The sequence below is a fragment of the Aureococcus anophagefferens genome (assembly GCF_000186865.1).
Source record: "Aureococcus anophagefferens unplaced genomic scaffold AURANscaffold_7, whole genome shotgun sequence".
Lineage (NCBI taxonomy): Eukaryota > Pelagophyceae > Pelagomonadales > Pelagomonadaceae > Aureococcus > Aureococcus anophagefferens.
The window spans coordinates 714239-729548 of NW_008705567.1; the positions used below are offsets into that span (position 1 = coordinate 714239).

The following is a 15310-nucleotide window of genomic DNA, read 5'->3' on the forward strand; positions in this document are numbered from 1 at the left end:
CGCTCCGCGCGCTCGCGCCGCTTCTTCCGCGCGTCGGCCTTCCCCGTGACGGCGAGGCGCCGCCGCGGCGCGTCGCGCACGTAGCCGTCCTCGACGTAGAATTTGGCGAGCCGCGCCGCGGCCGCGAGCGGCGGCAGCGCGTAGGCCGCGTCGAACCGCGCGGCGACGTAGGCGTCGAACGTCGGCACGTGCCGCCCGTAGGCCCAGTGGGGGAACCGCTGGAGCTCGCGGTAGAAGCGCGTCGCGGCCGCCGCCGCCGCCGGCGCGAGGGCGTAGGCCGTGGCGACGTCGCGGACGTCGCAGCGGCGCGTCGCGGAGGCCGCCGTCTTGATGCCGTGCTTGGGCCGCCCGGGCGACGCGGCCGCGACGCACACACGGTCGCCCGCGCGCGCGCAGGCGCAGGCCTCCGGGCACTTGCAGCGCGTCAGGTCCACGGGCCGCGGCGCCGCGCGGGGGCGGCAGGTGAGTTCCTGGACTTCCAATCGGTGCTCGCGGCCGCGCCTCCGCGTAAAATGCGCCGGGTCCTCGAGGTGCGCGTCTTCGTCGGTCACGCCGTCGAAATGCGACGGCTTCGGCGAGAGCGCGTGCACGAAGGTCGACGAGAGGCGGAGCACCTCCCAGCGGTGGATTTGCAACGCGTCCCGGACGCGCCGGGCCGCGGCGTACCAGTCGCCGCCGTCGTCCAACCCGACCGCGTCCGGCGCGACGCTGTCGCCGGAGACGACGAGCGTCGACGCGTTGCGGCCGTAGACGGCCGCGACCTCGAGGTGCGCGAGCAGGTCGGCGCGGTCCCGGCAAAAGTCGAGGCTGTACGCGTCGAGCGGCCGGTACCCGAGATGGACGCGTCTCGGCACGTCCGCCCACGGTTTCCCCGTCCCGCGGGAGCAGAGAAAGTAGAAGAGGTCGACGTCGCGCGGGTAGTCGCCGACGACGACGACGCGATCCTGCAAATCGTCGGGCCAGGCGCCGCCGCCGGGACGGTGGCGGCGGCAGTCGTCGTCGGCGCGGCGCGTCAGGCGGATGGGCGAGGCGCTGCCGGCCTCGCAGACGACGACGACGCGGTCGAAGACGCCGAGGCGTAGCAGTTCCTCGGCGACGGGCGACACGGCGCGCGCGGTCGTCGCGTTGCCGTCGGCGGCGACCGACGCGAGGGCCGCCGCGACGAGTCCTGCGACTCGACGAGCCATCGTGCCGCAGCGATCGCGTAAAAAACTCCACAGCGTGAGGCGCCTCATCCGAGCTGAGCATCGAAGAGCAGCGCGTCGTCGTCGTCGTTCGTCGCGCGCGACCACATGTCGGACTACAAGAGCGCCGTCGTCGGCGGCAAACTGAACCTGAAAGGTGCGCGCGCGGCCGCCGCCGCGGAAGCCCGCCGCCGCGCCGCCGCCGCTCCCAGCGGCGAACGCTCGTAGGCAAGAAGAAGAAGCGCAAGGCGGCGGCGGCGCCCGCCTTCGTGGAGCTCGCGGCGCGGAGACCGCGTCGCGCCGCGCCGCCGCCGCGCGCGCGCGACCGCCCGCCGCCGCAGGCGCCCGCGGAGTCGTCGGAGCCCGCTCGCGACGGCGAGGGCCACCTGACGGCGCGACCGCCGCGCCGCGAGCGACGCCCGACGACGACCGACCCATCTCGTCCCTCCCGTAGGACGCGGAGCGGCGGCACAAGAAGCGCTTCCTCGAGAAGCGCAAAGGCGAGGTCGAGAAGAGCGTCGAGGCGTCGCACCGGAGCCGCGTCGACGAGTTCAACGACAAGCTCGCGTCGCTCACGGAGCACAACGACATCCCGCGCATCTCCGCCGCCGGCAACGGCTAGGGCGCGCGCGCCGCCGCCTCCTAAGCATCCCACTTCCGGTCGTTGTTGAAGGAAAGGTGCATGCGTGTTGAAACCCACACAAGTGGCCTATGGCAGCCCTCGTGGGCCTCGACGAGGCCCGCCGGCGGTCGACGCTGCCCAAGGCCGTCTTCGACGCGCTCCTCCTGCTGTCCGCGCAGCGCTACGAGATGGCGGCGGTCAAGTTCGAGGCCTGGGCCGCGGCCGCCGGCGACGGCCCCCTGCCCCTCGAAGCCGCGACGGCGTGGCTCGGCGAGTGCCTGACGCTGCGCCAGGAGACCAAGGCCGGCCGCGGCAGCCGCGACGGCGGCCGCGGCGCCCGGCGGCTCTTCGCCTCGCCGGCGCTGGCGGCGTGCGCGGTCACCGTGCGCGCCGCCGCGGAGGCCGCGGCGGAGGCGGACGGCGCGCCGTCCGCGGCGGCGCTCCGCGCGGCCGAGGTCTTCGGCCAGCTGCGCTGGAGCGAGGGCGACCACGCCGCCGCGGCCGCGGCGTTTCGCTTCGTGCTGGAGCGCGCCGAGGCGCCGGAGCCGCGGCTCGCGAAGGCGCTCGGGACCTGCGAGTACTTTTTGGGCGACTACGGGAACGCCCTCAAAAACGCGGCGCGCGGCGACTCCTGCTTCCTCGCCTACTGCGTCTACCTCTGCGCGGCGCCGACGGACCCACGGGGCTTCGCCGCGCGGCGCGAGGTCGCGCGGCGCGGCGCGGCGGCGCTCGCGCGGCGGCCGACGGGCGCCGTCGACGCGTGCGAGCGACCGTTCGTCGGCGCGGACGTCGCCCTGGGCTGGCTCGCGTCGCCGTCGCTCCGCCTGCGCGGCGCGGACCCGACGGTCTACGACGACGACCGCCTCTACGCGTCGCGGCGCGGCGAGGGCGACGGCTTCGCGGGGAATTTGGCGTCCGCGGACGACGGCGACGCCGCGCGGCGCGTGGCGCGCGACTTCGACCCGGCCCGGGCCGCGGCTTTGGACGGCGGGCCCTACGCCGTCGTCTTCGCGACGGGGCCCGAGAACTACTACCACCTCCTGCTCGAATTCGGCGCCAAAGTCGCCGCGCTGAAGGAGGCGTCGCACGAGCCCGCGGTCGCCGCGTGCCTTGCGGAGGCGACCTGGCTCCTGCCCGAGTCCCAGGGCGCGGCGCTCCAGCGCGAGCTCCTCGGGCTGCTCGGCTTCGCCAGGCTTCGCTTCTACGACCCGAGCCGCCCGCAGGACCTCCCGGGCGGCTGCTGGGTCGTCGACTGCGGCGCCGTGGGCCGCGGCGAGGCGTGCGGCGCGCCGTCGCTCCACGACGCCTGCACGCCGTCCCTCGGCGGCGTCTTAGCGCTCCGGCGGGCCGTCGCGGCCGCGCTCGGCCTCGGCTTGGACGGCGGTCCCGCGGACGACGACCCCGTCGCCGTCTACGTGTCGCGGCGCGGCGGGTCGCGCCGCGTCCTCGACGAGCGGGCGCTCCTCGGCGCGCTGGAGGCCTGGTCCGCGCGCGCGGTCCCGAAACTTCGCTGGGTCGTCTTCGCGGGCGCGCCCTCGACGCTCGCGGCCCAGGCGGCGCTCTTCGGCCGCGCGGCCCTCGTCGTCGGCCCCCACGGCGCGGGCCTCGCGAACCTCGCCTTCGCCCCGGCGACCTGCCGCGTCCTCGAGCTGCCCATCCGCCACAACGCGAACAAGATGTTCCAGTTCCTCTGCCGCGGCCTCGGGCTGCGCCACGCCGTCGCGACCAAGGCCGCGGCGCTCTACACGGGCCACTTCGACCTCGACGAAACCGCCCTCGCCGAGATCGCGGCGCTCCTCGACGGCCTCTTCGACCCGGCACTGGAGACCGCGTCGGCACTCACGTGCGGCAGTGTCGGCGAAGTTGTCGGCGCGCCGGCGTTAACGCCGGCGGCGGGGTAACATCGGCGATTTGAAGAGTGTTTGAAGGTGTTTGCCGGGCTCATACTAAGCTCGCGCCGGCCGCCGCCGTCGCGGGCTGCCCCGCCATGGCGTCCGTCTACCGCATCCTCGACCCCCTGGACCACCTGCGCATCCGCATCCGCATCCGCCAGCTGCAGGACGGCAACGCGACGGCGGCGGCGAACACGGAGGAGGCGCGCAAAAAGAGCGCCGTGAATCGCATCTTCGCCTACACGCTGCGCTGGCAGGAGCGCCTCGAGGGCCCCCGCGACGTCGTCGCCGGGAGCAAGCGCGACGCGGACAAGGTCGCGCGCGTGCGCGACCACGCCGCGGCGCGGTCCCACGTCCTGTTCACCTACACGGCCGCGGACGGCTTCAGCCCCATCGACGGCTACGGGAAGCCGTTGCTCAAGGATTCCATGGGCGTCGCGGCGCCGACGCTCATGTCGCCCCTGGCGGCGTCGCGGGCGTCGCGGAAGCTCAAACATTCGGCGGGCTACAAGGAGAGCGTGAGCCGGAAGAAGATCGAGAAGCAGGACCGGCGGAACGACGGCCTGGGCACGCCCATGTACATCATGCTCGCCACGGATCTCGATGCGGACGCCTTCGCCGAGCTGGCCAAGCCCCGGGAGGACCGGACGCGGGATTTCGAGGCCGAGGCGCGGCTCTGCCAGGAGCACGCGCTCTGCCAGTTGCGGGTCCACGACGGCGGCCGCCTCGAGATGACGCCGGGCTTCAGCCGCAAGGACCCCCAGTACGTCGACGTCCCGCCGGCGTGGGCGTCGGAGGACCGCGACCCCGACGCCGAGCTCCCGCCGCCGGACGCCGACGACTCCGCGGGCACGGGGCAGCCCCTGCTCACGAACCGCGTCGCGACGCCCTCGGGCCACGTCTTCGAGTACGTCATCGAGAACGCCTCGAAGTGCGACGACGTCGACGAGCTCTCGAAGATCTTGCGGGCCGAGCTCGAGCGCGAACAGAAAATCATCGAGACCCGCGAGGACCGCTACCCGGACTGCAAGGAGGACCCGCGGCTCCCGCTCCGGGGCACGTTCGGCCTCAACATCGCCATGCAGATCAAGTGCCTCGTGGGCTTCGAGCCGGACTGGCTCTACTGCGAGTACGAGATCTATCTGCCCCGGGGCTGGACGGCGGAGAAGCAGGACGGCGACCCCTACGCGGGCGACTGGTCGCCGAGCAGCGACGGCGAGCTCATGTACGCGGGCTGCTCCCAGCTCGCCCAGTGCAAGGAGCGGCCCATGCGCGCGTCCTTCGGGAGCCACCGGTCCATGAACGACGTCGCCGTGGCCAAGGAGGTCGTCGAGCCGGACCCGGAGGAGTACGGCGTCCTGGCGTTCGTCGTCGGCCTCTTCATCTTCGGCGTCTTCGTCGGGCCGGCCTACATCGCCTGGCTCCTCTTCGGCATCTGCGTGACGTTCTGCGCCTACGGCGTGTCGCCCGCCGCGGGCACGAGCCCCCACGCGAAGATCGAGCACGTCGCGCACGTCGCGCTGCCGCTCGACATGTACCTCGTCGCGCCCGAGTCCGACCACGACGTCGACTGGGCGACGCTCGAGGGCGACGACGACGACGACGACGCGCCGGCGCCGGCGAAGAAGAAGCCGACGCGGGAGGAGCTCGCGCTGAAGCGGAAGGTGCTCGCGGACCTGCGCGGCGGCGGCCAGGGCGGGACAAGGGTGATTAAACGTCGCTTCAACGTGAGTGTTCCGCGCGCGCGCGTTTCGAAAAAAGCATCCACGCTTCGAGACCGTTCCGAGAGATGATCGCTCGTCCAAAAATCAGCCGAAACGAGTGGAAAACGGCCGAGAGAGGAGCCTTTGAAGTTGGGAATTTCGCACCCTTGTCCTGCCCAGGCGGCGGCGTCGAGGAGTCGAAGGGCGACGAGGCGAAGAAGGACGACGAGGAGAAGAAGGACGAGTCCAAGGACGACGAGGAAAAAGAGGAGGAGAAGGAGGACGCGGGCCCGAAGGAGAAGCCGCCGTTCCGGCCGCCGCGGTCCAGTCGGCGCGTGCCGCGGCTCTACGTGTCCGTGTCCGCGCGGCGGTCCTTCGAGCGCTACACCGTCGAGGGCTACGGCCACTGCCGCCTCCCCGGCCGCACGGGCACCTACAGGGAGCGCCTCGTGACGTGGAAGCCCGTGGGCCGCGTCCGCGACATGATCCAGGACTTCTTCCTCGGCGGCGCGCACCGCCTCGCGGACCTGCGGTACGCGGCGCACCCGCCGGACGAGTGGCACGCGCACCCGGACCAGCGCTACGCCGAGTCGAGCTTCCTGTCGAAGTTCGGCTTCATGACGGAGCGGAGCGGCGCGGTCGACGTGGAATTTTCGGTGGTGGAGGTCCGGCCGCGGTCGAAGAAGGCGAAACGCAACGCGCTGACCCCCTCGGAGGACCGCGCCGAGCGGCTCAAGTCGCGGTCCGCGTCGGCGCGCGCGCGGCTCAACCGCCTCGACGCGATTTTAGCAGACTACCGGTCGAAGCTCAAGGTCGGCAGTGACTACACCGCGGACGACTTCGACAAGAACAAGGGCCGGTCCGCCGCGCAGCGCGCGGCGGAGCTCATCCGCAAGCTCGAGGACGAGCGGGCGTCGGCCAAGGTCGACCGGGGGTCCTTGGAGATGGGCTCGACGACGCGCGCGCGGCCCGCGCCGACGCCGCGGTCGACGACGACGAATCCGCTCGCGGACGGCGCGCGCGTCGTCGAGCCCAAGCCCAGGGGCGACACGGTCCTCGACTTCTCCAAGACCTTCACCGTCGGCGGCGTCGAGGTCACGAAGCCCGACGGCGAGCGGGTCATCGACTTCTCCCGGGGCGCGGCGCCGCTCGACATCCTCACGGGCGACGCCGCGGCCCCCGCAAGCCCGACTTCTCCCGACGGCGCGGGCGTCGCCGAGTCGAAGAAGGACGACCCGCCCAAGGGCGACGACGCGTCCCGCTGAACGTAAGCGGGGGGCGGCGCGTCGAGATGGCTGCTGCCCGTCGGTCCCCTGGCGGGGCGACGCCGGCGGCCGGCCGGCGCGAGGCCGCCGCCGGGCCGTCGAGGATCGAGCGCCCGGCGGTGCCGAAGCACGAGCACAGGGTCCGCCGTCGGCGCGGTCCGCAGCCATGGCGACCGCGCCGCCGCTCAAGGAAAAATTCACGAACCTCGGCGAGCGGCTCAAGAGCCTGCGGTCGCGCGGCGCGGACGGTCCCGAGAACGGGGCCTGGGCCAACGACAAGCTCGTCTTCGACCGCAAGGCCTTCCTCGCGCTCCTCGACGAGCACGCCACGGCGCCGTCGCCCGGCGTCGAGGTGCGCGCCATCGGCGCCGCCGACGTGCGCGCGGGCCTCGCCGCGCCCGTCGTCGCGCGCGCGAACTACGGGGAAAGCTTGGGGTTCGAGATGCCGCCGCGGGACCTGCAGCCGCGCGACGTCGCCGACATGACGTGCGGCGGCACCTTCGTGCCCGTGCTCGACGTGCGCTCCCAGTCGTCGAGCCAGCGCGTCACGCTCAACGAGTGGGCCGACTACTGGGAGCGGGCGCCGCGGTCTCGGACGCTCAACGTCATCTCCCTCGAGGTGTCCGGGAGCCCGCTCGGCGCGCTCGTCCGCGCGCCGGCCTTCGTGCGCGACGTCGACTGGGTGTCGACGTCCTGGCCCAAGGGCGCCCAGCGGCCGGCCTTTGTGCACGTCGGCTGCGGCTGCGACGGGACGCGCAAGTGCGCGTCGACGCGGTCCGCGCGCCGCATGCTCGGGCTCGAGGACCGCCCGGGCGACGACGCCATGGAGGTGGACGCGGCGCCCCTCGCGCGGGCGCCGCCGGTCTTCGCCGGGGGCTACGACGGCGCGCTGCGGCTGCTCGAGGAGAAGCGCGCCGCGCGCGCCGCGGGCGCGGAATCGCCCGCGCCCGCGCCCGCGCCCGCGTGCCCGCCGGCCGCCCCCGAGGCGGAGCCGGCCTTCAAGGACCGGCGCGCCGTCGCCGCGTCGCCGCCGCGCGTGCAAAAGTACGTGCTCATGTCCGTCGGGGGCTCCTACACGGACTTCCACGTCGACTTCGGCGGCACGTCCGTCTGGTACCACGTGCTCCGCGGCGCCAAGGTCATGTACCTCGCCGCGCCGACGCCGGCGAACCTGAGCGCCTTCAAGCGCTGGAACTCGTCGGCGGCGCAGGCCGCCGTGCCCTTCGCGGCCTACGCGCCGGGCGCCGTCGGCACGGTCCGACTCACGTCGGGCGACACGCTCGTCATTCCTTCCGGCTGGATCCACGCGGTCTACACGCCCGAGGACTCCATGGTCTTCGGGGGCAACTTCCTCTGCACGTCCCACGTCGAGTCCCAGTTGAAGGTCGTGCGGCTGGAGGACGCGCTCAAGGTGCCGCAGCCCATGCGGTTTCCCGCGCTCGACGCGCTCGCCTGGTTCGCCGTCTGCCGGGGCTGCGACGCTTTGAACGCGGGTCTCGTGGCCGGCGAAGCGCCCGACCTGACGGTCAGCGAGCGCCGGGGGCTCGGGCTGCTCGGCAAGTGGCTCCGGAAGCGTTTAGCGATCGAGCTGCCGCCGCCGTCGATCGCGAGCGGCCCGCAGTTGCTCGACACGCTCGACTTTCTTCTGAGCGCGAAGGCGCGGGCGCTCTACGACGGCGACCGGGCCACGGGCATCCGCGTCTTCGAGGACTCGGGCCTGCGGACGCCCGTTACCGTGCGGCTCAGACTGGAACAGCCTCCGAACGAGCCGCGGCTCGAGCCGCTCGACGCGGTCCTCGGCGCGCCGTCGAAGGAGCGCGGCCCGTGCCGCTTCTACGTCGCCGACGACGCGCCGCCGCCGCCGCCGCCGACCCCGAAACCCCGGCCGCCCGTCGCGGCCGCGGAGGTGAAGGCCTCCGCGCTCGACTTCGTGAAACGCTTCGTCGCGGCCGCGCGCGTCGCCGCGAAAGAGGACGCCCGCGAGGCCGTCGCGGCCGCGGCGAAGCGGCGCGAGGCCAAGGCGCTGCACGTGGACCGCCAGCGCGCGCACGCGGCGGCAAACGCCGCGCGGCTCGCGCTCGATCCGGCCGCGCCGCCGCTCGCGCCGCCGCCGCGGCCCAAGGGCCCGAGCCCGCCGAAGCGCGCCTACCTGCGGCTCCCGCGCGGCGTCGCACCGGGCGACGTCGTCGACGTCGACCTGCCGGACTCGCTCCAGCCGGGCGGCGCGGCCGCGCTGCTCAAGGGCGCGGCCCGCAAGTCCCTCGCGGTCGTCGTGCCGCCCGAGGCCCTGCCCCACCGGCTCCTGCGCGTCCCGCTCTCCTAACCTAGCTTACGGCGCACGCCGTCGACCGGCGGCCCGACGGTGTCTCGCGCTGCTGCTTCGGCGGCGGCCCCGCGGCCGTCGCGCGCCGCGCGCCGCGCGGGCTCGGGCCGAGGGGACGCCGCGCGGACGCGGGCGACGCGGCGAGGCCCGTGCCGCTGTGGCGCTGGCGCCGCGTCGCCTCCCGGACGTCCGCGACGTGCTTCGCGCGGCTCGTCGTGTGGGACGCGATGACGCGCCGCTTGACCTCCTCCCGCTCGACGTCGCGCCGCTCCGCGGCCGCGGCGCAGGCCCAGACGCCGGCGAAGTCCGGCGCGGCCCGGGCGAAGACGAAGCTCGCCTCGCCGACGGCGGCCGCCCGGAGGTCCGCGAGCGCGCGCTTGAGCTCGTCGAGCGACGCGACGTCGACGGCGCCGACTTTCGCGACGCGCGACCCGACGACGTCGCGGCGGTCGCGGAACTGGGACGCCTCGGCGAGCCCCCGCACGCGGCACGACGCGTCGAGGCTCAGGCCCAGCGCCGCGCGCGGGTCGCCCCGGACGACCACGAGATCCTCGGCGCCGCTAGCGCCCGCGGGGCCCGCGGCGCCGAGCTCCGCCGTCAGCGCCGCGGACCGCTCGGCGACGCCGCGCGCCGCGGACCGCTCGAGCGGGGGCGGCTCGGCGGCCTCGTCCGCCGCCTCCTCCGCGGGGGCGGACCCGGACGCGCGCCGCTTCAGCGGCGACCGCGCCGGGCTCGCGGCGCCCGGCGGCCCGGGGCTCCGGACGCCGCCGTCGCGCGAGTTTCGCCCGGCGTCGGGGCTCCGGAAGCCGCCGTCGCGCGAGTGTCGCAACGGGCTCCCCTGGCCGCGCGCGCGGTCCCGGGGCTTCGGCGGCGACAGGCTCGACTCGGAGTCGCGCGAGCTCCGGCCCCGCGGCCGCATCTCCGCCCAGCCGTCGGCGCTCGACCGGTGCGTCGGCGACGGCACGACGGGGCTGAAGGCCGTGCAGGCGTCGACGCCGTCGTCGAGGTTCGCGTCGCTCGGGACCTTGACCAAACGCCCGGGCCGCGCGGCGCCCAAACTCGGCCGCCGCTCGTCGCAGAGCGAGTCGGCGATGGAGTCGGCGATGGACGCGAGGGAGTCGCTCCGCCGCTGGTGGCCCTCGACGCTCGCGATGGACCCGTGGCTCGTCTTGCCGTCGCGGCTGTCCTCGCCGGAGAGGCCGCTGAGCTCGCTGGACCGCCGCCGCTCCTGGCGGTCCACCTCGACGACGCGCCGCGCGTCGTAGTGGACCGACGCGACGGAGTCGTGGTCGTTGAGCATGACGTACCCGTCGGGCGGCAGTGTCGCCGCCATCTTCGAGTTTTGAGGCGGCCAGATGGGCAGCCCCGAAACTCCTTGAAGGTTGCATGAAAGTTGTACTTGCACGGCGGCTTGAAGGCGACCATCACGATGATCGTGGCGGATCGTGACATGTGAGTAAACTCGGCCGGGGGAGGGCGACTTGTACGGGGCTTGACGGCGACGCTCCGATGATCGTGACATGTTAGTAAACTCGGTCGGGGGGAGGGCGACGCGCGAGGAGCGTCTCTCGCTCGCGCTCGCGTAGTTTGAGGGGAGGATCCGGAGGGGCGGTTGGTGGTCTGCGGACGTCGTGCGAGATCTTCGGGGGGTCAAAAGGAGCGGTATCGCGCAAGGGGCGACACGGGTGCGCCGTGGCCCTCGCCGTCATTCACGGACGTGGATCGTCCGTCGCTCGTTGGCCCGTCGTCTCGTCACCGTCGTCGACCGGATCGGTGGCTTGGTACTTGGACGCCGCGGCCGAGAGGGGCTGCGGCGTGATCGAGAGAGGTGGGAGGCTCCCGCCCGGCGGCGAGAGCGGCGTCAGGAGGGGCTGGAGGCGGCGCGGCGGGAGCCGGTCCGCGGCCGGCGGCTCCTCGGCGACGGCGGCGAGCGCGGCCGCCGCCGGCGCCGCCGCCGCGCCTCACGCCGCCTCCTCGACCTTCTCGCCGTCCCCGTAGGCCTCCGCCGGCGCCGCCTCCGCCGCCGTGTCGACGGACTCGGCGGCGACGCTGTCCGCGGGCGCGAGCTCGGGCGCGTCGGCGGCCGGCGCCGCGGGCTCGCCGGCCGGCGGCATCTCGTAGACGGGGCTCGGCGCCTCCTGGGGCGCGGGCTCGGGCTCGGCGGGCTTCTCCGCGAGGCCGGAGCCCGGCACGTGCAGCGGCCGCGGGCTCGACCGCTCGATGTCCGCGGCCGTCTTGCCGAAGAACTTCTCGAGGTACGGCGTCGCGTCCGCCGAGAACTCCGTGTTCGGCGCCGTCTCGACCGTGTCGAGGCTCTCGTCGCCGCCGTGGGCCTTGGCGACGAGGCGCTTGCCGAGGGCCGTGGCGACGTCGAACATGTGGAGCCGCGACTCGCCGACGTCGTTCTCGACGATCTCCTTATGTCGAATGTGGAGGCCCAGCTTGAGGATCTCCGCCTCGAGCTCGTCGTTGCTCGCGACGTACTTCTCCCCGAAGCCCATGGGCTCGTCCAAAATCTGGATCAGCTCCTTGAGCTCCTTGAGCTTGATGTGCCACGACGCGTGCTCGTCGAAGCGGCTCCAGTCCTCGACGAAGTTCGCCAAATCCGTCTCCGAGAGGCCCAGGCCCTCCTCCTCCTCCTCGTCCTCGTAGGCCGACAGGATGATGCCGACGAAGAGGTTGAGCACGACGCCCGTCACGATGATGTCGAAGATGTGGATGATCGCGCCGGCCCACCACTTGTCGCCGCACGCCGACAGGGGCACGCAGCAGTTCTCGTAGGACACGAACTCCTGGCACATGTCCTTCTTCTGGCCACCATCCAAGCCGTGCGTGTGGAAGGACGCGCACTGGCAGGTCTCGCGGTCGCCCCCGTCGAGCCGCGTGCACCACTTGTCCTGCCAGTAGGCGCCGGGCTCCGCGTCGTACATCTTCGTGCGGATCTTCTCGAACTGCGCGCCGCCCCAGCAGCCGGACGCGCCGCGCCACTTGAAGTTCATGTCGTGCATGAAGCCGTTCCAGTTCTCGCCCGTCGTGAAGCGGATCAGCGTCAGGATGGCGATGGGCACGTGCTGGAAGTTCGCGTTCGGGTGCACCGTCTCGCCGTACGACAGCCCCGCGAAGAGCTCCACCAACAAAATGGCCCAGATGCCGATGAAGATCATGAGCACGAGGCCCACGTTGCCCATCTGGGGCAGGGCCGACATGAGCGTCATGATGAGCGTCTTCATCGTCTTCGCGGAATTAAAAAGCCGGAAGATGCGCGCGATGCGGAACAGGCGGACGACGGACGCGACGCCGCCGATGTCGCTCGGCGTCACCCAGGAGATGAAGTAGCCGAGGTCCGTGCCGATGACGATCAAAAAGTCGAAGCGGTTCCAGGCCTCGACCCAGTAGTTCGTCCAGCCGATGCCCAGGATCTTGAGGATGGCCTCTATATTAAAAATGATCGCGAACATCATGTTGATGAGCTCGATGGCCACGGTCATGCCCTGGGGCTGGCCGAAGTGGTCTAAACCCATAAATAACCCGTTGATGACGATGCAGGCCATGATGAAGTTCTCGAAGGTGGCCTTGTGCTCGCCCTCGACGATGTTGTAGCAGGGCACGTTCACGGGCTTGATCTTGTGCTTGGGCTTGACCATCTCGATGATGAACTTCTGGGTCTTGACCCACTGCTCCTGGGACGCCGTCATCATGACGCCCTTGCGGCCCTCCTGCTCGGCCTGCTCCTTGAGCTTGCCGAACTGCTCGATGATGACGCCGACGAACAATTGCATCGCGAAGAAGCCGCCGACGAACTGGAAGAGCACGTGGTAGAAGAAGCTGTAGAAGCGCGGCAGGGACCGCCGCTGCTCGCGGAAGCCGTGGTCGCGGATGGGCTGCATCTCGATGCCGTTGGCGTCCACATTATAATACATGTAGTCGAGCCAGCCCTCCGTCGAGTAGATCTCGAAGAGTAGAGCGAACGCGGTGTCGAAGTTGTCGAAGGACATGTAGAGCGGGTTGCTCCAGGCGTTCTCGTCCTTGAACATGCACTTGCACATGTCCTTCGAGGTCGGGATGTACTTGTCGAGGTTGCCCGTCGCCGGGACGTCCGCGACGTGGTCGAGGAACGCCTGCGGCACGTCGCTCCCGTCCGTGAGCCACGGGTTCGCGGTGAAGTAGGACTTCGTCGGCGGGGAGATGCCGTACTCGGCCTTCTCCAGGTCGCCGGGCGCGTGGGAGAACTTGGACGAGATGACGCCGGGCCGGCCGGACGTCTCCCAGTCGTGCTGGAAGTCGGAGATGACCGTACTGTGCGTGTTGAAGTAGTCGTGGCCGTTGACCCACTTCACGTCCCACGAGACCCAGCACTGCGTCCCGTAGCCGTACATGGCCATGGACGCGTTGTGGAACTCCTCGAAGGCGCCGGACTTGACGGCCTTCTTCAGGTGGATGGGGTCCTCGATGACGCGCGCGATCGTGTCGAAGTACTGCTCGGGGATTCCGCCGCCGTACGTGTCGACGTCGCACATGTTCATCTGGCCCTTGAAGAAGCCCACGCCCAAAATGGCGAAGATGGACATGAACAGGATGCACACGACGACGACGTTGAAGGCCGCGGGGATGGCCACGAGCAGCGAGTTGAGCACCAACCGCAAACCCGGGTACCGCGAGAGCATGCGGAGCGGCCGGAAGACGCGGAACGCGCGCAGCACCTTGAAGACCTTGACGTCGACGCCCAGGGGCACGCCCAAATCGCCGAGGAACGTCACGATGGAGATCATGACGATGGTAAAATCGAGCTGGTTCCAGGGGTCGTAGATGTAGGAGTCCGGCCCGTTCATCGCGAAGCCGAACGCGATCAATTTCAGGATGAACTCGACGAGGAAGATGAAGGAGAAGAGGTAGTCCAGCGTCGTGAAGAGCGTGAAGATGGGCATCTTCGGGTCCATGAGCGGCGTCTTGCAGGCGAGCATGAAGGAGCCGACGATGATGCACGCGATGATGATCTGGTCGAAGAGCGGCTTCTTTATCGTCTCGACGCAGAGCTTGCGCACGGGGTGGTCCACGGGGAACATGTAGAGGGACACGTTGGGCTTCTCCTTGGGCGGGGCCGTCTCCTTGGGCTTGGGCTCCGTCTTCGGCGGGTGCACCGCGGCCTCGACGTCCTCGGGGTCCTTCTTCTTCTTCGCCTTCAGAGCCGCGATCTGGAAGGGCGTGAGCTCCTTCGCGTCGGAGTCGCCCGGGTCGTCCTCGGTGCCCTTCTTCAGGATGTTGACGGCCTTGGCGACCTGGCGGAAGGACTTGAGCTTGCGGAGCGACTCCTCGCGCGGCGCGGGCTGGCTCAGCTCCTCGTTGTCCTCGAACTTGGACAGGAGAATCGCCAGGAACATGTTCATGACGAAAAAGGCGAGGATGATGATCGTCAGCATCATGTAGAAGACGCCGTAGTAGACGTTGTCGCGGCCGCGCATGAGGTCGTACATGACCAGGTTCCACGACTCGCCCGTCAGCACGCCGAAGACCGTGATCATCGACGACATGAAGTCGTCGAAGTTCAAATCCACGGGGTCCAAATCCGAGTAGGCCGGGTCGAGCTTGCACTCGCCCTTGGCGCTGTCGCAGACGCCGGCCTGTCGCACACACGCACCGTCCTCTATCATCCCGTCGCATACCCCGAAGGCGACCTTCGCGCCCGTGTCGTCGTCGAAGCGGAGCTGGTTCGCGAAGAGCTGCATGCCCAGCAGCCCAAAAATAAAAACCATGAGCATGAGCAGCACCAAAAAGTTCCCGATCTCCTTCGCCGTCTCCGCCATCGTCGCCAGCAACACTTGCAGGGACTGCCACGACTTGAAGAGCTTGAAGATCCGAAACACGCGGAAGCAGCGGAACGCGGAGATCGCGCCGCCGCCGAAGCCCGCGTCCGACGCCGCGAGAATCATCGTGATGATGGACACCCAGACGATGGTGAAATCGAAGAGGTTGAACGTGTCCGAGGCGTAGTTGGCCCAGCCCAGCGCCACGAGCTTGAGGACCATCTCGACGATGAAGACGAACGCCAAGACCAGATTGGACACCTCCATGAAGTTGGACCACTCCTCGTCGCGCGGGTAGTCGTCGAGGCATAAAGCTACCGTGTTCAACCCGATGCAGAGGTAGATGAAGTTGTTGAACATGTCGGACGTCACGAAGTCGAAGAGCATGAGCCGCGGCGGCGGTCCCGGGATCGTCGCGCGCATGCGCGCGATGATGTCGGCGTCGTCCTCCTCCTCGCCTTTCGCGAGTTTCACGCCGCCCGACGCCAGCGCCAGCGCGGCGGCCTCGGCCTCCTCCTCG

The 15310-nt window shown here is 70.9% G+C and overlaps 1 protein-coding gene across 1 annotated transcript; it reads right to left on the bottom strand.

Moving 5' to 3' along the window:
• Window positions 1-12396: 12396 nt before the first annotated feature.
• AURANDRAFT_10203 (hypothetical protein) lies at window positions 12397-15069 on the bottom strand (the record flags this gene model as incomplete). The annotated part of the gene is made up of 3 exons (XM_009038121.1): window positions 12397-13038; window positions 13444-14571; window positions 14662-15069. Coding segments are annotated over 3 exons (2178 nt in total), but the record flags the coding sequence as incomplete, so codon positions are not given.
• Between the last annotated feature and the right edge of the window lie 241 nt (window positions 15070-15310).